Genomic DNA, 23,789 nt, shown 5'->3' on the forward strand with positions numbered 1-23,789 from the left:
AATACGTACATTATGTTCTACATCTTGACACAGTACTTGTTTCCAAAGATTGAGAGTGATTATGAAACACAGTTAATATCCAACTGCTAGCTCAGAAACAGAGTAACTGCAGTATAGAAACTTATCTTGCATTTGAACTGCAGTAACTGCCTATATGCAGACTCCTAGGCTGTGGCAAGCAGTCTGAAGCAACTTAGTTAAACCTGTATCAAGTCTGCTAAGCAAGGTGGTTATCTCTATTTGCCATTAGCTACAAATACACAGGTGACAATCGTCATCGCTCGCCTACTATGCAACAATTTGATCATGTGCTTAAATCTGGAGACCAGGAAGATTTGGTATAGGGAGGCAAAGAACTACTGGCTAGAGACAATCATACTGTCTTGCTAAATGACATGCATGTCTGGAATTACTTCTTTCTTTTGTGACAAAAGCAGGTTTTACACTCAAGAGCTGATGCTCTCCTCCTGGAGATAAAGCCATACCTGAAAAACAGCGCAGTTCCAGTTTTTTTTTCAGAGCCATTTTATTAACAGAATTTGAGAAAGAACAACACAAAACAGCTTCACTATGCAGAGAGCTTTTGTTTCATCCTCTTGCAGCCACTAAATGCCTTCTCTCAGCTCCGCAGCTTTCTCCCAGCTATAACATGTCACCACAACCGTTTCCTCCCCCTTGAGGATGTCTACCTGTCAGACCATATGCATGATGGTCAAAACAAACTTCTGATTTTCAAGTTTCCAAATTCACCTGTCCAGTCACGCAGCCAAAAAGAGCCTGTGTTCCCCTGAAAACCGTACATGATTAAGAAGCTAGCTCTTGTCCCACAAACCATACCTTTCTGCAGAAATTCAGTTCTGTTATTGCCAAACAATGTTAATTTATTGTACACATTCCACATTAACTACATGTATGAGATGCTCTTCATGCACAGGAACTAGAGAGATGTTAATTCACATGTTAACTGCATGCAACAGCATATCAGCTCCCAGCTCTAAAATGGCCCAAGATACAGGAATGCAAGAAGTACAGAGTAACAGGTACAACTGAGTGCTGGCCCTAAGAGTCAGGGTTTTTTTGTTTTGCTTTTGAAGTTTTATACCTTGATAAGAAAATCATGGAAGAAATCTAAAAAGTTAACTTCTTGTTTCAGTGAGCTTTTTTCATTTAGGGATACATTATAATTTCTCCTATAATTTCTCCTCTGTTTTGTTTCTTTGGCACTAAATATTTTTTAAGTAAAAACATCGTTTTCATTTATGAACTTAAAATTGTGTATGATGTGGTTTTACAAAACAGTAACGAGCTTGCATAGAATCTTTTCTTCTCCCTCAAGGAGGCTAAGAATTATAGTGTATTTCTAATCAAAAAGGGCTACTATCTACCCTCAGTTGTTTTCCCAATGTAACTAACTTTGAAATCTCAATAAAGACCACAAACTGAAATCTTACAGGAACTTCAGCCCCAGATCTTTGTCTTAGGGTTTTTTGGAATGTTAGTATCTGCTTAAAGTTAAGCCTACAGCACTGTAACACCATTTTTACTTTCCCAAGAGCAGCATCCTCACAGAACTTTAATTTATATGCATTGGCTTACTATCTTTATTGATTTCCCCTAATTTTTGTTAGCATGCCAGTGCAGATATAGCTATCACAACTCTTTTTTAATAATTCACTAATGTGTCAAAAATGGAAAAGTTTATATTGCACACATCCAAAGATTTTTTAATTCAACTTCGTTTTTAATAGCAACTGACCTTCCCTTGTGTTTAATCTTAAACACTTGAGTATTTTATTTCTTCAAGTCAGCTATGTGCTGAATACAATTCTGGAATCTAGACTTTAAGCAGAATTTTAGAACAGTAAACAGCTTCCCCTTCCCCCTCCAAAATATTTAAATGTCACAAACATCAAACATTATAACAACAGAAATTATCACGTATACACTGTTACCTTGTTAAACTGCTCATTTCTGTTGGTGCTATTTCATTTGATACTGGTAGGTCAATTCAATTATAGGGGAGTGAACAATATTACTGACAAACACTATAGGCACAGTTAAAATGAACAAAAACTGAAGCTTCTTCCTTTAGGCTGCAATAATTTATTCTGGAGTCCCATCTATTTAAGCTGCAGGGATACGATTTTAAATAATTAGCTTTAATAAGGCAGAAGTCATTTTAAGTATAAGTTGCTCCAGAAAACAAACCAAGGCTTCTGCATTTACATTCAAATCTCTTTCAGACAATTTACATTCAAATCTCTTTCAGACAAATGTATAAAAACTAACCTCTACAGTTACACAAAATGGCATTTAGAGGGACACTTCTTAAACATTGGTCCATAAGAGAAAGAGTATATATATTATTTAAAAGCTTCCATTAAAAATAACATGGCTTTGGATTTCCAGTATCCCAATAACCATTCTCTCTAGACAAAAGAGTTATGAAGCATAACCATCTCAAAATKATTATGTCTTAAAACATTTAAAAGCATTAATCAAAAGTGCATTTGTTTGGTCTTTTCACTGCTTATTCTTAACCACATGCAACCGAGTGCAATGGTTATAACACACACAAAGTTCAGACTGCCAGCTGACAAAGCCTTAAATTAACCTTATTTATAACCTAAATTAGCCTTAAATTGTATTAAATACTTACCATTCATTGTACAAGCTAGCAACAGAAAGTTGGGACTGCTTCCCACTGGATTTGAAAACGGCAAGCAACAAAACCAACAAACCATGGCTTCCTACAAATTCACACCTGGGAACCTTAATTCCCTTTCCATTTCCTCACCACAGTAACCCCAGCTGTTACTGCCTCACAAGCCCTGTGATACCCTGCAGGTCAAAAGACAAGACCTGCTGAGGCTAGTCCAGAGCGACGCACATGCGGACTGCCCAGCTGGCTGCTGCCAAAACAGAATGCAAAAACTGAGTTCTAAATTGCTTTGCACTAATCTAGATCCTCTTCTCTTCCAGCTGCTTATTTTCACATAACTTACAGGAAACTAATATTTGAAAGTCTATTCTTTTCGTAGATCTAGCCAAAAACTAGCCAACAGTTTAGACAAAACAAGTGGCAGAACAGAAGGATGAGGAGGATGGAGGGACTAATAAAAAGACTAAAAAAAAAGTCTGATCACTAAAGGAAATCAGACTGCCAAATTATAAGTTCATCAGTTTCTAATTAATTTCACTCATAACGAAATATTTTTCCTCTATGAGAAATCCCTGACTTACAGTTACACAACAACCAGAACTCTTATTTAGAAGCAATTCTCAAAATAAAATACAGGCCTGAATGCTGCCTGGCCTGCAGCCAATGGAGGGCTCTATTCACTTAGTAGATATTTGTAGTAATTTAAAGTATCTTACTCAATATTATAGTATCACCATGAAGTTGCTGCTCAAATGAGCATATCTTTTATCCAGCAAAAGAAAGCACAAAAGGTTCAGCATTCAAAAGCCTCTCTTCTCAATTCCACCAAAAGCCAAGCATGACCAATTAAAACTGAATTTATTATTTCCTGTAGTACTTATTTAAAAATAATTTTCTGTCATTTGCTAAAAATTGATTCAGAAATGGTGTCACTGAAAGGAAATTGGAGTTCAGATATTTCACGAAACAGACTTCCTCATTAGACCTTTCCTTCCCGTGATGCAAAGTCTCCCATCTTGCTTAAACATTATTGCATACCATAGTATTCATCTGGCCCTAGTACACAGGAAGATACCAAGCACCTTAGTAACCCCATGCTTGTCTTAGAGAATGAGAYGTAAGGAGAATGAGGCACACTATAACCAGAACATGAAGAGGTATTTCTCATTGATATTTTTATTTTCTGACTGAGAATTTGAATACTGATGATTACTGGATATTTTTCTCCCAGCAAAAGAGCAAAAACCTTCCATAGAAAACAGAAGTTTTAATGGAAAATTTCCCAGTCTTCTACCAACATTTTTAAGCAGCTTTAGTGTCACCATCTCTCCCACTATAGAAGTATCTCTTTCAAGTAGATGTGGAAACTGTTCCACATTAGAGTAACTGAATTTGACAGACATCCACCTGTAGAACAACAGCATCTAGTCCTTGAACTGCTATGCCCACTTTGAAGAAAGCATTCTCCAAACCTACCTCCCCCGTCCCCTCCCATCCCAGGAAAAAAAGACCACCCGAACCCTAGCACCCAATCCTAACGCACTTAGTACCTTCATATCACATTGTCTTCCAAGAGATCCTAAAAGCTCTTCATGATTTGCCAAGTCTTTTTTGTCCCCAAAGGCTGTAGCTCTGGGTTTTGGGGTTTTTTTTGTTGTTTTATTCTGAGAGGAGAGTAGCTTGGTCAATACCAGATGGAAACTACTTTTTCCTACAAAAAGCATTCCTGTGTAACTTTTGGCAAATCTTAAGGAACTGAAAGGTTCTTTCCAAGGCGCCTTTTTTTCAAAAAAATTGTTTCAGCCTCCAAATCTCAGTGTTTTTCCTGGACTGCAGTCCCCAGAACACCATGTTTCTGAATTGAGCATGAAGCAGAATTTAAGGGTCAACATGTTTGAAGCTAGAGAACCGTACTCAACAAGGAACACCGCCAAGGAAAAGAGAGAAACCCCTAAAACTTACTGAATACCACACTGTACATTTAAACACAATATACACAGTTAAACACAGAGAGAAAAGTCATCCAAAAGACTAACACACTTGAAACATATTTTTTTAAATCTAACTTCAGCACAGTTTTATTTATGTATAATTTATCATACCTATGATTGCCTCTGAAGCCAAGAAACTCACAGTCAAGTGAAAAAAGAATGAAATCTTATGATTTATAAAAGGAAGAGTTTGCATTAAAACTGATCTTTTCTCCCAGAAAAAATAATGAAACTTGGGACACAGATTTTCTCAGAGACCATTATTACTAATGGGAATAGAGTCATATCAGAGGCAAGAGGAAAGGATATCTCAGTTTTTTTCTCTGGTAGGAAAGTAAGCTACTGACAAGGTGTCCCTACTTTTCTGTTTGCAAATTCTGTGGAAAAGAAGCCGGGGGGAAGGGGAGAAGGAGAAGGGGGAACAGACAACCACCCCACCCTCCAAACAGCACTGCAATATTACCAGTCCTTCTGGCAAGCATTTAACTTAACTCTTTTCACACAAATTTTTCATGCATGGGGATTTTTGTTCCTATTCTCTCTCAATTTAGTCCCTAGAAGAGACTTCAGGCTGATACATAACTGGGTAAAAAACGCAATGCTCCTTAGGGTGTCCAAGTCCTCTTCCATGAGCAGTCAAGAATATCTAACTCTGCTGAATGACTGCTATCCACTTCTGAGAACCTGAGAAAGCCCCTTGGATCTTTCGCAAGAAAAGGTACTCAACGAAAGCATATCTTGCATTTTATGTGAATAATGACTCTCCTCGATGGCACTAAAGCACTGAAAACATTGTGTTAGAAGTAACTCAGACCAGCAAGCAGGAACTAAAGGCACAAGCAAGCTATCTGTAATCAAACTATTCCAGCATCTGTAAGTTGAAGTATTTCCATTCATCCATAAGTGACTATTTCCATTGTGTGATTTCTCAAGCAACTTCGATAGATTTGTGGAAGAGAAGCAAAAAGAATAAAGAAAGATGTGACACATGGCGTGGCATTTTCAAAAGCAAGTAAAGTCCCTGGGAATATAAATCCTGCAGATGTTTTTATGGGATTATGCTAATTCTGAGAAACTTTTGCAAGTCACCCCTCTGGTCAATTCACAGAGGAAGAGTCCTGCATTTTCTACAGGGGAGGGGAAGAGAACGTGCTAGTTTTTCAACACTGGAGAAAGAAGTATTTTGGTGAGAAAACTAGTCATAATTGCCCAGAGGGGACAGAAAGTGGGAAAGGCAAAAAAAAAAAAAAAAAGCCAAAAGGCTTGCTGCTCCTCAGGCCACCTGACTGAAGGCAGGACATCTAAGGATATGTGCAAGTCATGGAACCAAATGACAAGTCTGCTTAAAATAATTTTATATAGATAATAAAATACATGCAACATATGCCACAGACTATCAGCACTTTTGGTAGATTTGGTAGAATATCACTTAAACTTGAATTATAAATTAAGAGAAAAATTTATTATGCTGTTTTCTTAAATCAAAAAGACTGCCACGAAAGCCCAAAATAAACCTTACAGCTAAACTACTGTTGCACTCTTCCCACTGTATTCATAACAGATACTATGAATACTTTCAAATTGACATACATCATTAAAATGAGATTTCACACCTTAAAATAAAGTGGTTTCTGGTGGGATAAGCAATAAAAAGTTGAGCCACAATGAAGACTACTATTCACTAGTTCTGATACAAATCTGATGGCCTCACATTCCTTTAGAACCAACAATAAAATTAAGCTTTCAATTCTTATGATCTTATAAGCAGGCACTGAATTCACAGTGAAGTTGTTAATCCCAGTAAATGTTGATTGAATAAGCGTACAAAGTTATTCTGAATAAGCAGCAATGCCAGCTTAATATTACTTACAAGTAAAATTCCTCTTTTAATGTGCTTTTCAATTAACAGTGGAATTTACTCCCAAAGAAAACTGTCCATAATTAGTATTTTTGCAACTGATTATTTTTTGAAAGCCAAAATGTATTGCTAGTCTTAATTTTACTATTAGGATTTTTCCACAAAAGCTTCTACCCATTCTTTCCAGAAGTATAATTTTGCATATTACCTGCGTGAACATTTGCCTTTTAAAGCAGCTTCCTTCAAAATATTACCCAATGACTGTAGAAGAATGTTAGCAGTTTAACAGCCATAATATTTTTCACTTTATTTCAAGTCATGACAGAACTTTAGAAATATGCAGAAAAGGAAAAGAGATGGAAAACATTCCAAGTTTGTATGCTGTTGTTAGAAATAGTGTTGATGTATTACCTCTGTCACAGCCCAGTGGTGTAAAAACTGGTCAAGATCAGTTAGGTAAAGACGGACAGGTGAAAGCTGTGTCTGGCTAATGTGTGGCTTTCCTCTAATGCCCTGAAGACTAGTCAACTCCTCTCCTGAAAACCCTAGAGAAAAAGAAGCAGTAAAACAGTATCACAAAACAAGCCAAGCGCTATTCTACTTTATTAGCTTCCTTGAGAAAAAAAGTCTTTTAACTGTGTCCACATAACATTTTTTGTTAGAGGAACTTGCTTGATATTTTAAATCAAGTATATGAGAATAAGAGTTCTGATTTCCAAAGAAAACAAAGATATTATTTAAAAATCAAATCAAACTATACTGTGGTATAAAAGAGAGCAAGAGGCCTGCATTATACTGCTATTTTCACAGTATTTATCATTAAAAAAATAAAAAAGAAAAAGCAAAACCAGATATAATGCAAAACAGAATTTACTACATATTCACTTCAACTCAGTAACTTTCTAATATAACTACAGGATTTAAAAAAAACAAACACACACACGAATCTGGCTAATTATTTCTAGCCAAATATTAGATGATTTAGTAAAACAGGACTACTGCTCCAAACCACATTAAAAGTCACTTAGTTTTTGCTGTCATTCCCTGAGCTACCAATACAGCTGCCTCTTCACTGTTTTAGGGAAAAAAAAAAAAAAAAAAAAAGAAAGGTTACTTTTGAAAGCAAAGTAGCTGAACATTACAAATGATTCTAAGGTGACAAAGACAAGACACTTTCTTTACCACAAGACAAGCTACTGAAAAGACATTTCCTAGTAATGTTATATCATTATAACCACCATAATTTTCCATAGTTGTATCACCACAGGAATACTACTCCGAGTAAGAATTTAGCAGCAGAAATAATTCTGTTCACATGAGGACCCTGGGCAGCTCACTTTAATGTATATTCATTACTTTAATTTGATGGAATGTTTTCAATACTGTAAGTATGTCCACAGGAAATCCAAAAGGCACTCATTTATATTGTTACAAACCACTATAAGACTTTTTTTTCCCCCAAATTTAAATAAAACTTGCTCAAGTCATGCTAAGTTTAGATTTTCCTCTTATTTTCCAAAGAAATTTGCTACACATCAAGAAAGAGCATGCAAATATGCAGCCCAAACGGCAATTCAAAGTGTAAAAACAGGGTGTTAAAAAAATCAGATCAACAGTGAAAAGGATATCTCTTAACAAAAACATGTAATAAAATTAGAACTACTTTTAGGAAGTACTTGCTACACTGTTTAGCCTAAATTAAATCCAGCAATTATCTATCAAAACAGATTTCCTTTTGTTAATTCTAAATTATGACATTCACAAGGATTACCTATAAGGGTTGAAAACAAGAAGCTGAAATAGTCCACATCATTCACTGAATTATCCTGCACTTGGCACTTCCAGCCTGCAAAGGATGATCTACATAAAACCAATAGCAGACAGGTTATTAAAAACAATATAATTAAGAATTCACAACTTACATATACTTACAATCAATTAGCATGACTAAATTTTTAATTTTAGCACTCCTGTTTCCAACTGCTGTTGCTAAAGTAGCACTTTTAATAGCTTCAAAACAGTACTTGCTCTTTTTAAGACAATATTGAACTTCGTGCCCCCACATGGGGTTAGGTTGTTATGTAGATTAAGTTACTGAGATACCAGTATTTATGAAAATGTGCTATAACCCTTAATATGGCAATGACATCCATCACAAAAAATAAATTAGTTTTTATTTCCTTTAATTGGTAAAAGTCATTAGATTATAAAGTTGAGCTGTATTTTTCATTGTATCCAGTCTAATTTTGATATAGCTGTTTACATTAACAATAGGTTCCATTTAAAAGTATTTTCACTGCCTACTTCAGAATAGCTAAGGCTATCAAACACAAAATTCAATTTAAACTTGCTTTGAAATTTTAAATGTATAAGGCAATATTATGCAAAGACAGCAGCAAAACAATTAAGGCTGTTTGATACTTCCCCTTTTAGGGGTAACCTGTGAGGAGCGGCATGCCAAACCATATTTTTGTTTCTCAAATTAGAAGGCATACATTCTTGTAGAAATTTAGTGCAAACTGAGACACCACTTATGACCTAACTAACCGGCAGCGTCCTGCATGTGCAGCAGTGCTGGCTTTCTCTTGGTTCTATAGTCATTCACAGACAAGATGCTGGAGATGAGAGCAAGTGAATCTTACACATGCTTTTTTCAAAATGCTGCAGCTCAGCCCTAAATCATATTATGCAAAATGCACATTATTCAAATTTACTTACATGCTGCTTTTGGCACTTCTGCTGTAGGCTACAGATCTTTGATGCAAGAACTTGCTTCCTGTTCTTAGTCTTGCTAAATTTCTATGCTTTTGAATGTAGTTTTCTAAGCCAACTAGCTGCTTTGGGATCACTTTTTCCCCCTCCCCTCTAATTTCTCGCCCCTAAGAGCCAAAATAGTTTTGTCCTTGGGTAATAAAATTCTAGAAAACTTGTTTTGCAGAGATTTTTCATAGCCCCATGTTTTGGGAGCAAAATCATCAAATTTGGAATAACTTTGGGCTAGATATGTATTTTTTGCCACCCCATGAAAATCCGTCCACAAAGTTTCAGCATCCACAAAGATGACAATTGGAATATGGCTATGTCTGGAGCTCCTCAGAGAAAATGGGAAGGCTTTTAAATTAAAGAAAATTCAGGCTTTAATCAGACCATCACCTAGGATAATTATTTCTTGAAAAAAAATTAAAAAGCACAAGTAGGTCAGAGAGAACAGAAGTTAAAAAAGCTTATTAACTAAAGTTTCCATTGTACACTGGATCTTTAAAGGCAAATCTTTGTTTCCAAGTTTATTTCAGGCAACCTAGTGACTTTGCACTGCTGGCAGTTCCACACAGTCCCTTCTAGCTCCTAGGAAAATTTCTGTCCTCCTTTGAGGCCTGGCTGGCTGCTTCCTTTTCTTAAGGTGTAGTCTCTTGGTCTCTCCACATTAATATAGACTCTCAAGGCCAAGCTGCACTTCACTAGGCTGCCAGCCCCAAGTTCTCCGGAAACAAACCCCTTGACCATGGCCAGCAGTGTCCACAAGAGAAGAAGCAATTTCCCCCTCCTTCCAAGGAGGGCCCAGTCATCTTAAAGCAACAAAGAAAAAACCAAGAATGGAACATAACTGGCAAGATTCATTACAGCATCCAAGAGATTTCACACATACTCACTCAACAAAAACAGCAAGCAGTCCTGCAATCCATTTCCCCCCAGATTCTACATAAGGTAAATATTCACACTAGAATTGAATCTAGATACCAGGAGAGTAGAGTATATTCCATTCAGAATGGGGGAAGAAGCTGCCTGAATCAGATGCAGAGGGAACATCAGCCAGACCCTGAGGTCACTCATTGAGCCAACACAGCAAGACTGTATTTGGGAACCTGAAGAGAGATTCAGGAGAATATAGGACTTACTGGAAAAGAAAACTGTGGTGGAATCACTGAGCAAAATGGTGGGAATGCAAGAGGTTGGAAGAGATGGATCAGATGTCAAGCTGCAAAGGGAGTCAGAGAAAGGTGACAACAAAGACTTTTGGGCAGAAGGACAGAAAAAGGAGAGATATGACGAGAAACCTGAGTTCAGGGAAAAATCTGAGGCTGTGCACACAAAGATAAGGACTGATGACAAGACTAGTACTGATGACAAAAGAACAGGGGCAAGGGATTAATCAGATTAAAAAAACCTGAAGGTGGGGTGGAATACAAAGGGCTAATCAGGCAAAACAACTTGAAGAATAAAGACCAAGGCTAGCCAAGCGGGAATGAAGAGAAGTGGGATAAAACTCTTTTACATCGTAGCATGAGGAATGCTTTCTTGTTACTAATACAATCATCTTTGAAAGAAGAGACAAAGGACATCATGGTGTCTGGATGGGACCTTCCCCAATCATCTTGTTTAGGCAGATAGAGAATGGCTGCAAATTAACTTCCTCCAGTTCCAAGTTTTTTGTGAGCATGGCCAGTACTATGCCAAAACATTTACCAATAACATGAGGCATTTTCTTTAAATAGATCATCATCTATATGAAAATACACCAGACTACAAGTTGAAAGCTACAAACCAATCTGGACTTCAGAGGCAAACACAGACAGAGTTGAACACTATTAATCTGACCCAGAGAAGGAAAAGTGTGAAGGATAAAAAGTTATGCTGAATGAGTGAAGTTCTAGGCAATGACCTTCAGGTCCCATCTCTGCCTAAGCTCAAGTAGAACGTATCTAAAAGATGCGAAAGGAGCTTCTGAAAGTAATATTCCCTAACCTATAGTCTTGTTTGTCTTGTCAAAACCTCTGACAAACTCTAGGAATGGGGCATGCCGCTAATTAAAAAGGATAATGCCCTGCTGTATCTTAGACCTTCCTAGATACTACTCTGTGAAACTTTAAAAGTGTAACAGGTTCTCCAAGTACAGAAAAGGTTCCAGCAATCAAAATGCAAGCCCACAATTCCAGCTTTTTTGGAATGTCTAGTAATAAGCACACAGTGAAATATGATAGCTACATAGCTAGCCAGGTTTCAAGACATTTCTCATGATCATTATGGCAACCCTGTCCTTCCTTCCAATCAGGTTGCAGAGATGTCACATCAGAAATGAAATTTTTTGATTTTGTCAGTGACTGTTACATGGAGCAGCTGGTTAGCAAGCCGACAAGAGAAAAGGTAATCCTTGATTTGGGACAGAATAATGCACATAATCTAGTATAAAATTTCAGTGGAAATTCTGTGACAATGAATAAATACTTAGCTTCAAATTCTCTAGAGGAGCAAAAAAAGACAAAACATCTTACAGCTGTGCTAAGCTACAATGAGGGGAAGTACATAAAAGTGAGGAAAAGCTCATTAAATAGAAGTAACTAAAAAGCTGTAAGTATTGGCAGCATGGAGACTACTAGAAGGTACCATATTGGAAGTGCACTGCCAGTGCATACCATATATTAGGAAAGGCGTGAGAGCATATAAAATGAAACTGTCATGACTACAAAGCATGCTTCAGTTTCTGGCATAAGCTGCATCCCAAAGAAGAAAAACATAAGAACAAAAAACTATGGCAGATTAAATAAAATATAATCAAGTAGGCAGAAGGAAAAAAAAAAACCAGAGTTTGAACAGCAACTAATTAAAGGAATCAAAGGTAGTACTACATCCTTCTCCCAGAACATCAGTAGCAAAGATCCTGCTACAGAGTACGTAAGGAAGCATACTGAGAGTGCTACGGCACTGCTAAATGAATGCTAGCTTTCCCTGTTCACTGTAGAAGAAACTGGGCAGACTCCCATCTCAGAATGATTCTTTTGGGGACTCATCAGAAGACCTGCTGGAACTTAAAGAAGCTGTAAAACACATTATGGAACCAAATAAAACAGAAGGAAGTTACCAGGACAAGATAGCGTTCACCATCCAAGGGAGCTCCCCTGGCACCTACCAAGGGAAGAGGGGCAAATATGATACCAAATTAAAAAAAAGTTCCATGGAGAAGCTGGGAACTACAGGTCAGTAAGACTCACATCCACATACCAAGCAAATTTGTGAAATCTGTAGTGAATGACAGAACAAGCAGACATCTAGACAAATACAGAAAAAGCAATATGATTGTAAAAGGAAGTGTGACCTTACAAAACTCTTGACACTATTAGAAGGGATCAAGAAGCATGTACATAGGTTTTTAAGGAAACTAAGCAGCTTTGCCTAAAATAATTGGCATGGATAAATAACTGGCTGAAAATAGGAAACAGGATAGGAATAAATGGCAGTTCTCACAAGAGGGAGATCACAAAACAAAAAACATCGCTATGGCATTGTATAAATGAGTCGCACACATTGTGAGTATGGTACGGAGTTCTGTTTCCTCTCAGCTCAAAGACAGTATTAGAACTAGAAAACATGCACAGGAGGGCATCAGGAATGATCAGAGATATGGAACAGCATCCAGGCCAGGCCAGGACTGCATACACTAGGACTCTTCAGCCTGAAAAAGAGGCAATGGATGTACACAAAATCAGAGAGGCTTGAAGAAAGCAGACAGGGACTGAGGGCTCACTCTTCCAATAAAGGAAGTAGGATGAGGCCTTAATCTTCTATTAGCATAGTTAAGACAAAAATCCCATGAATGGTGAGGGTTTCTCCCTCACCTCTCATTCTGCTAGTTAACACTAGCACTGCAACTGTTTAGAAGAGAGTAAAAGACTGAAATGACCATAGCAGCTGCGGAGCAATACGGTTTCCAGCATCTTTAAAAGTTCCTAAATGGTTCATAATGAAATCCTAAAGTTAACAGGTACTATGATTCATCTCTTCTTTGCCTCAGTTCTTATCTGTAAGTTGGGAAAAATATCACCTCATCATCTTCTACAGCAGTAAAAATAGTTAAGCACAACAGAAAACCCCAGGGGAGGCAGAAAACAGTGTTTTCCAAGTGGTGTATGGACATAAAACAAACAAACCACAGAGCTTTCTACTGAAACAAAAGGGACAAAACATAGCATTACGTAAATACTCATGCAGTGAGCATCATGCATTCAACACACTATAGCATGGAAAATAGCATGGGGTCATGTAATCAAAGACTAAGCCGGAATCTCACAAATAAACCATAACAAATTAATACTGAGACCAACATCTTTCTAATATTTCAAACATAAATAGAACAATATTGTGACAAAGGAAAAGTTTATTTAAATACAAATCTAACCAGTTATTAATGCCTCACTTACCTTAGAATCCAAGTGTCTATCATGTAGTTAAAGCTGCTGAATTTTAAGGTTCACGTTAAAGCAAACTGGACTTAAGATAAAGAACATTTAGAAGAAAAGAAATTTAATTTCCAGAACAGATGCTGATATACTATAAATGTATTATAAATTATTTCAAAGATTTTAATTATCCATGGTAGTGTTAATATATTAAACTAAGAACCATGTGCACTTTCAAAATATGTCTAAGACACTTATATATTAAATGTTGGACATTTAACTCACCCCTCCCCCATTTACAGATGGAAGAGAGGTTAAGCATGTTATAATTTTACCTTTTTTTTTTTTGAATACTTTTTCACTGACAATGGGAATCTATTATCAAATTGCATATGAGAGGGACCTCTCCAGTCAGCTAGTCCAAACCTACATTAGCTGATGAATTGTGTTATAATTTCTATAAGGTTACCTGTTCTCCATGAGAACATCTCTACTGAGTTTGAGGTTCCACCTTTACATAACCTGTTGCATACTCCAAATGGTATTAAAAGAAAGGCTGAATCTAATTAACTTAAAAATCACTTCTCTTCCCATTAGCATGGCAAATACTTCTAAATTGCAGCAATTGTGAAAAACATTCTTTTTATCACTTGCTGCAAACTTTTCTTTTGGATACAGACCTTGTCACTTTTATTCATGTTATTATTTTCAGGTTGGATTATACTATATGGTCGCAAATTAAAACAACTAGGAACCTGCAGTTTGTGCAAAAGTGGTTATTTCTCAGCTACAACCTATTACCTTTGCTTCCTGACTTAAACTAGACACCAATGGATTTCTGGTTGAGGTTTAAGGTGTTGGTTTTAACATAGGAAGTCATAAGGGGTCCTAGGGTATCTCAAAAGTCCCTGACAGAGAAGCTGATGAATCTTGCTGCAATGATTTTAAAAATCATCACCCTGCCATTTACTCTCCTGTAAAACACACCACTGAGAAACTAACCTGGACAGCAAGGTTTTTGATTTTTTGGTTCAGCAATAAAATTGAAAAAATGGTACTAAATCTCAAAAAAATGAGTATAGTTTTCAAATATTTTTAAATTAAAACAAGGAAAATAAAATGAAAAACTCACAGTTCTTCTAAGGCATTGATACCCAATTATTCATAAAGATTACAGAACTCGGGAAGTATAAGGTCAAGGATCTGGATTTTCTGCTCAAGGAAACTAAAATCCAATTTTTTCACCTCCCAGGAAAGTGCTTCAGCCACTATGACAGAGGATATTCTAGGGCAGAGTACTCCTGTAGCTAAATGTTTAGAAATATTTAAACATTTGCAAGAGAATAGCCTGAGAAACCAGGCATTCTAATGCTGTCGTAGGTGATCCCATTTTAAATCCACTTTATCTGCTGAACACAGATTCAAACCAAGGCCTCTCACGATTGTTTCTTTAATGCTGGGCTACAAAATCATTCTAAAAGGAGTTCCCCCTCTTTCTCCCATTGATACCCTTCTGTTTCACACAGGATAGGTAAGTATTCATAGGCACAGATACCTGTTGACTCACTCATTTCTCGAAAACAAAGCAACTGCATTTGAGGCCCACAGTCAGTGAAAATTTAATAATTAATATTAATATATTTACATTATTAAAAGTAAGCACCCCTTCTCAAAATAGTTAAACAACCAAGTCATTGTTTTAGGAAACAGGAAACCAACTCCCTTTTTTAGATGAAGTGAACCCATATTTGCTGTGTAAGTGCTTTAATCACTGCGCTACTACTAATAAATTGTCCTTTAAACTCATCAGCAGAAAACTTGCCAAAGATTCTGTGCAACCAATTGACAATCAGTGCACATGAGATGCACTCACACAAGATAAGGCCATAGAACAGAAGCGAAATGAATTCTAACCATCTCTGTTCACTGTAGAAGAAACCGGGCAGATCCCCATCTCGGAATGATTCTTTAGGGGACTCATCAGAAGACCTGTTGGAACTTAAAGAAGCTGTACAACACATTATGGAACCAAATAAAACAGAAGGAAATTACCAGGACAAGATAGCATTCACCACGCAAGGGAATTCCAAGGGAAAGCAAAGATGAACTGAACTGCTAGCAGCAGCAACTAACCTTCCATTGAGAACTCTCCCTAGTACTACCAAGGGGAGAGTAGCAAACATGCTGCCAAACATCTTTATTTTTCAAAAGTTCCATATAACTAAGGTATGTAAGTTTCATGTCTGCACTAGACAAATTAATACACACTAAATGATGGATAAAATTAGCTGGCGTGAATGTGTGTGACGTGCTCGGGAAAAGACGGTATGGTTTCTGAAAAAGGAACTTTGCCTTAGGTATGTCTTAGAAACCTTGTTAAGGGAAACATGCACATGAATACAGAAGACCCAGTGTATTTAGGAAAAAACAACTAAGAAAAAGAAGCCATAGTACAAGAAAGAAGGTCCTTGCATGAAGAGATAGTTGGCTTAAAAGTAGGAAACTGAGTAGGACTAATGGATCAGTTCATACAGTGGCAGACAGATATCACTGGATGTTCACGAGATTTGTGCTGGCACCTGTCTTGTTTAACCTATTCAGAAACAAAGCAGAAAAAGGGCTGTCAAAGTTTGCTGACAACATTCACATTATTCAGCACAGGAAAATCAAGGGACAACTGACAAACGGCTGCACAAGAATCAGAGGAGACTTGCTAACTGCATACATACATGCCAAATGACAGACAAATACAGACACGGCAAAGAACAATCCTCACTTCACATATAAAAAGACAGGCTCTCAGCTGATTACTACTGCTACTTAGGGCAAGACTGTGACGTTATGACAGGCAACGCCAGGAAGACATCAGCTCCATGATTGGAGCAGTTAGGGAAGCAACAGAGAACAAAATTGAGACTGCCATTCTGCCACTGGAGAAATCCAGGTGTCACCTGCACCTTGGAATCATGCAGGCAGCTCTGGTCCCCCACCTCAAAATGGTAAGGCAAGATGGGAAGAAGATCAGAGAAGATCAATGAGGATGATCAAAGAAATGGCACACTTTCCCTGCGTGGCTGTGTTTTTCTACAGAACCCAGAACTACAGATATGTACCACAATACCCCTTATCACTTGTGAATCAACCAGGTGCTGCATTGAGAAAAAGGTCTTTACCCATTTCTGTGGATGAATAAAGACAGGTTTCATCATTCTTGTGGTTTTCCTATTTTTATGATCTATGCATCTATAATTTCCTAATACAATGAGTTTAATGTCAGCCCAGAGAGTTTATCTATCAACACAACACCACTTAGCTACTGATTAATACCCATCAGGAGCAGCAGGCTTCCAGAGAGTTACTGGACCCTATTTCTCCACAGTTAAGAGGACTCCATTTCAATTCTGCAGCATGCCACTGCAGTGCTCTCTCTGAGCCCAGAAACACTGTTCTACCGAACAATTCCAGGACAATATCACACAGATTTCTTCTTTTCTAACCAGTTTCCTCATAGAATTGTTATCACAGAACCACAAAAGGGTTGAGGTTGGAAGGGACCTCTGGAGATCATCTTGTCCAACCCCCCTGCTCAAGCAAGTTGAGCCGGTTGCCCAGAACCCTGTCCAGACTGCTTCTGAATATCTCCAAGGATGGAGACTACGCAACATCGCTGGGCAACCTGTTCCAGTGCTCTGTCACTCTCACGATAAAGAAGTTTTTCCTCATGTTCAGATGGAACTTCCCGTGTTTCAGTTTGTGCCCCTTGCCTCTCGTCCTGTCACTGGGCACCACAGAAAAGAGTCTGGCCCCATCTCATATACACCCTCCCTTCAGATACTTATACATGTTGATAAGATTCCTCCCCACCTACCCAAGGCTTTTCTTCCCCAGGCTCAACAGTCCCAGCTCTCTCAGCCTTTTCTCACATGAGGGAAGTCTCGTATGAGCTCCAGCCCCTTCATCATCTTAGTAGCCCTTTGCTGGCCTCACTCCAGTAGCTCCATGTCTCTCTTGTATTGGGGAGCACAGCACTGAACACAGTACTTCAGATGTGGCCTCACCAGGGCCAACTGGCAGGGGAGGATTACCTCCCTTCACCTGCTGGCAATGCTCTTCTAATGCAAGCCAGGATACATTATTCACAATTTCAGAGTATCTTTGAATACTGCCCCAACCCATTTCCTCATCATTCACACCAACATATCTCCAGGTAGCATGGGTTCTGAACATAAACTCAGAGAGCAAGTGAAGAGTATTTCCCTTCCTTTTCCTCTAACAGGTTACCAAATGTAGGCAATGGTCAGGTTTGTTAGTGTCAGGTTTTGGTTTCAACTTTTATTAACTCTTTTGAAGGATCAAGTGTTTCCATTTGAAGACAACAAACATCTGCAAGGAGTTAACAGGGATTTGGAGAAAAACATGATTCGTATTTTAAGAGAACAACAATTTGAACTATGCATCATTAAAAGTAAGCTGGTCAGCTACTCATTTGCTCTATGTTTGCAAAGGTTGTCTGAAGAAGAAAAAAATTGCTTATACATTGTAAATAAGAGTACAACTCAGAAAGAATATTCACTAATAAGCATGTGGCATTTATTGAAAAGTGCAATTGTAAGTGCAGCAATGGAATTCCTTTTCCCTTGTTTAGGGATATCAAACTACAAACAAGAACCTGGCAACAAGTTTAGAGTGCTGTGTCCTTAAATACAAGCTTAGCATTCTCTCTCTTAGATTTTAGCCCTTTACATAACAATGAGCAAGGAAAAGGAATGTCAAACAGATCTGGATGAAAGAATGCACTGTAACACATCTCAGGATCTGATTCTCAAGAACTATGGATCCTTTCTGATTTGCAGCAAAGAAAACAGATCGATCTTCTATTCTTAGTCCTCACAGTGGCATCTAGTCAGGGAAATGCCAGGAATTTAAAAGCACACCTTCCTTTTCTATTTATATTGAACAGTACCTTAAGCATTTTTATTATCTTTTTAATACTTTCCAACTTGATTTTTGTTTCTAAAGTGAGGCATGTGAAAATACAGCCAAGCAGTCTGGATTGCTAGTTATTAAAGCCTTATTAGCACACTTTCCAGAAAAAAAGCGCTTCACAGTGAACATAGACTTTGCTAATCTTAAACTTTTCTTAGCAACCGATTCATAATTACTATACCTACCTAGATATATACCTAAAATATATATATGTGTGTGTATATATACATATATGCTTTTCAACTTACTTTCCAAAGTGTATTGGGTTGACTTTCCACTTCTACTATGGCCCTAAAACATATCTGGTTTTGTTTTTATGTATTTGCAGACACAAAAGGTTACTTCCTAAACCAAGCAGGTGTTAAAATCTCCATCTCCACTCATTCTAAACAGCAGATTCCTAAAAATAGCAGAAACCAACAAGCATGCCCGGTTACTTGGCGAGATGCCAACTGAGCTCCTTGATTATTGTTTGAAAAGCAACAAAATAATTTTAAAAAGCACCATCTCTTAAGAAAAGAATCCATTTACAGGGATGATGAGCAAAATGTAAGTTACTTCAAACCTACGAAGACTAGAAACTCCCACGCAATTTGTTTCACTTGGAGAGAGCACTCAGAAAGCTTTTATTTATATGGCCCTCATCCTTCACTTTTTCTACAGCAACAGAAATACCAACTCTTTGTGAGACCCCAGAAGAGAGAGCCCAACAAGAATAAGAAATGGCTGTTTGAGCCCACTGGAGATCTCATGAGCACTCCACTTCAAAAGAAGTGCCACAAGCGTCTCATAAATTGTCTCATAAATTAATTCCTATTGTTTTTATCTGGGCATGAAATATTATTCATCCTATTTTCTGTTAAAGTGAAATAATTTCCAGACACTTTGTTCCAATAGATCAATTTTAAAAATCATAAATATCATGCATAAATTATGTGTATTAATAAATTGTACAGGCATACCTCGGAGATATTGCAGGTTTGGTTCCAGACCACCGCAATAAAGCGAATATTGCAATAAAGTGAGTCACACAAATTTTTTGGTTTCGTAGTGCCTATGAAAGTTATGTTTACACTATACTGTAGTCTATTAAGTGTGCAATAGCATTATGTCAAAAAAAAAATGTAGAAAACGTGACACAGACATGAAGTGAGCACATGCTGTTGGAAAAATGGCACCAATAAACTTACTCAATGCAGGGTTGCCACAAACCTTCAATTCATAAAAAACGCAATATCTGCGAAGCACAATAAAACGAGGTATGTCTGTATTTAAGCTGAATAGCTTTTCATAAATTGTACCTCAAGACATGGTAAAAAGAGGCAGGGAACTTTTCCCTTAAGGTTAGAAATCTAATATCTTAGTTTATACAATTGATCACAATGTCATAACCTGCATTTCTTAAACCATACTTCAGACAATGGCATACATCATAGTAAGCACTCAGAAGCACTCAGTTCAAGTATCCCACCTTAAACAAAACAAAAAAGCTAGAGAAAATTGTTTGAAAGACCACCATCACCACAAAGTCCCCAAGAACCAGGAAATGAAGCATTAAGTCTAACAAATGGTGATAAATGGTGTTCCTCTGCAACTGTCATGTAAACAGCTAGCCTACCTTTCATTAGATAAATAAGAAGCTATTATATACAAAAAATGAGCTGGCAAAATTTACTAAGTTTCGAACTTCAATGATAACCCAAAAAAAGATTTACCTAGAAGATGGTCCTCCAGAAAGTACTCAGAAAGTACACATACACTTCACTAGTCCTTTAAAAAACATTCTGAAATAGCCTACTTCACAAATGTGGAAAGTAGGCATAGAGGAATTACACTGACAATTTTTTCCAGTTCTACCTACAGTAGTTGATAAAGTTTATGACTTCGATCCCCATTATATTACTTGTAGTTAATACATTCCTTCATTTCCTGGAGAGTATTTTTCCTTATCTTAATCCATATCCTCAAGACATCAGCCAGAGTTCCACTGTCAAGATGAAGTTAAGACTGAAGCCACAAACCATAGGTCCGCCTATGTGAAACACTACATATTCCCTGATCAACAAATTTTAGCCATTCATCTTTAATACAGAAATGACTAACTGAGCATTTATAAGCTATTCCAATAATTTATAAATCAAAATCAATCTTCACATTAACTCTTTTAGAAATGTGGCACAGTGCATAAAGACAACTGGTTTGTCTCAATATGTCAATCTAAGAAGAACTTGACCTTGTAGATTCGGTTGAAACACTTTCTAAAATACTTCAAACACCCTTCCATTTGTCTCCATAAATTTAGGCTTGTCTTTTATCGGAAGTCAACTCAGAACTATCTCCTTTCATGAAGCTATGACCTCTCATTTCTCTCAATCTGCAGTTAACAGACTGTGCTTGCGTTCCATTGCTTTTCCTTACTGGTTTATACATGAACAGGAGCAGGGAGAAGGATTTCTATCCCAAAACCCCGGCACAGTTCCATCTGTCAAAACCCTACCTGACCGGATTTATTAAAGTTGCTTATATCTCAGGTCCCATAGAGTAGACATAAGGGAGGAGCTGGAGAACTGCAGGGAAATCAAGCCAAGACCACACCTTCTATCCCTCTTGCTTATCTGAAACTCATTAGCTGGATCAATCCCAGTGAACTGAACAGTAACAGGGTCTGTTCTTTGGCACAGAGATCAATTAGCATCATCTGGCCATGTTCATATGGCTAAACTGCCAGCCTCCAAGGGAGGGTGGCTGCACTTAAGCTTTCTTTTTGTAACAGTCCTTGGCCCGTACTAACTGGTAGAACCTTAGCAGGTGTAGGCCAAAAGCATGACATGAGCTGTTCTAATAATTTAACAGTATACATGATCACATTCCCATGCCCAGGAGCCTCGCCAGTATATATGTAAATATATACTGGGCATCAGCAGCATATTGATAGGAAGGAGTGCAAATGAAGCAAATAAAGGAGTTCACCTTGGCTCACTTGCTTGGCTCCTGCAGACCACCTGGTTTTTTATTTCACCATTGCAAAAATAAAAAAATGGAAATTAAAAGATGCCTTCAAAATTCATTTCTAAGTAGCCAAAGATTATAAACATTGACACACAATAATTATAATTAACACTTACTGTCTGACATCACCACAAGGCTGTGGTTTAAGTCATCTGGATACACTATCTACTTCTACAGTTTAAACTAAAAAATATTAAGATATCTATCGAGTTTCTTGAGTTTATAACGATTGTTCCTGGAATAGAAGCAGTATTATCACTCATATGTACTCTCATCAATTTCACCTTAATGAAGCTTCTCCCTGGCAAATATACATGGGTATGTATGTGTATCCTCAGATGCACCTAAGAAGGTACATGGTCTGCCAGTCAAGAATGGAAATAAAGGTTTTAGAGAAATTAAAAACAACTACCAAATACAACAATGAGTTTCAGATGCTACTGAATGCAATCTATTTAAAGCATGACAGAGAAGCAGGTGGCTTGGGAGAAAATAAATTTATAAAATCCTCCTCACAAAACAGCATACAAATATAAGAAAAACATTGCCATCTAGTGACCGTATCATTTTTTACTCATAAGTAATGTCTCTGAATGCACTGTTCTCTGAACATACTAATTTATATAAATTTATATAAGCAAAACTAACATCATCTACAACTACAGAAAATGTCCCATAAACCAGATTGTGACCCAGAACCGTGAAATCATGTACATTTTGGTGGACTATCATTTTTTCATTTCAAAAACTTTTATATTTAATTCAAAGAATCACAGGAGCTGGAAATGACTAACAGAAGTTACTTAGTCCATCTACTTCCTTCATGGCTTTACCTCTGTCATCCACAATATAATTTCACCCAATGTGATTTTAAGTAACTCCTTTGAATAGATTCCATACCCACTTCCTACAAAGTTTATTCCAGAACATCTCTTTGCTGTTAAAAAAAAATTTTGCTAGCACTCAAACCAAATCTGTGTTTCTGATATTTAAGATCCCCATTTCTAGTCCTTTCCATGGCATATACAAAAAACTGCTTTTTCCCATCTCTTTTCGATAGTCTTTAATGCACACAAAGATGCATTCCCCTCCCTCCCTATTATATTTAGCCTAACTATACTAATTTGTCAGTCATTCCCTATGGCCATAATTTACAGACTAATGCTCTTTGTCTGCTCTCCTTTAGACTCAGTCCAGTTCATCCACATCATTTTCTAAAAGCAATCCACAAAGCTGGACATAATCCAGCCAGACTTTACTGATGATGAGCGGAGCTGGAGAATTACCTCACAAATCCTGCACACAATGACAGGTGATAATGTTTGTAAAGCCAAGCTAGAGTTCAGAGCTAGGAAACATCCTGCTATTTCCTTAACGGCACAACTTCTCTTCCCAAGGAAAAAGATAATCAGATTGTTCTGTTCTTGACAAATCTACATTAACTGTTACTTATCTCCCTGCTGTCTTCGAATGCTTTTGAAAGCTGGTTTGGCAGCTCAGTCTGGGAACATTAAAAACCAAACCAAACCAATAAAACAATAAAATAAAACCAAACAATACAATTCTGAGATCACCTCAGCCAGTTCTTTAAGCATCCTAGGATGAAGTTCTTATAATAACACCGATGATCATAAACAACAAAAATGTTATCAAAAAGCCCTTCAAAACTTGTACTATAAGATTTTAAAGTTGGCAATGTGAGTCAATATTTTCAATACTGTTGTACTCGCTTTCTGGTCTATAAAAGACTTATTACAACCTTTAGTAGGACTTGCATTATTTTTAGATACAGTTCTGAAGAAAACTGCTAGAGTTCTGATTTTTAATACTGATTCTTCTTAATGCAGCGGGAATTGCCTTACCAAAGAAAAACAATGTTCAGTACAGAGTAATACCCCTTTTTCTACAGTGGACATGGCCACATAGAGTTTCATCAAAAACTCTAGCCTCCCCAGAGAAAGACTGTTAGGGCTCATCATTACAAGAAGCTGCACTAATGTAACTATATCAGCACTATTTTTTTCATGTAGTTAATTCAGATTGACTTCTCAGATAAATAACCCAGAATACATCTTTGAATCCAGCTTTGTTTAAATCACCTTGCAAATGCC

The 23,789-nt window shown here is 37.3% G+C and overlaps 1 protein-coding gene across 5 annotated transcripts in view; it reads right to left on the bottom strand.

Moving 5' to 3' along the window:
* LOC112974902 (testis-expressed protein 10 homolog) overlaps nucleotides 1-23,789 on the bottom strand; it is a 39,260-nt gene that overhangs the window by 11,805 nt on the left and 3,666 nt on the right. For 3 of the 5 annotated variants that reach the window (XM_026084351.1, XM_026084353.1, XM_026084355.1), the window contains exons 3-5: nucleotides 21,640-21,671; nucleotides 8,283-8,371; nucleotides 6,923-7,056 (exon numbers count right to left, since the gene is read on the bottom strand). In XM_026084351.1, coding sequence (XP_025940136.1) covers nucleotides 6,923-7,056; nucleotides 8,283-8,371; nucleotides 21,640-21,671 — 255 coding nt within the window. Of the gene's footprint in view, nucleotides 1-6,922; nucleotides 7,057-8,282; nucleotides 8,372-13,704; nucleotides 13,782-21,639; nucleotides 21,672-23,789 lie in introns of those variants that run through there. The other 2 variants (XM_026084356.1, XM_026084354.1) reach the window with 2 other exon arrangements.

Source organism: Apteryx rowi, unplaced genomic scaffold (assembly GCF_003343035.1).
Source record: "Apteryx rowi isolate R43461 unplaced genomic scaffold, aptRow1 scaffold_637, whole genome shotgun sequence".
In the NCBI taxonomy this organism is placed as follows: Eukaryota; Metazoa; Chordata; class Aves; order Apterygiformes; family Apterygidae; genus Apteryx; species Apteryx rowi.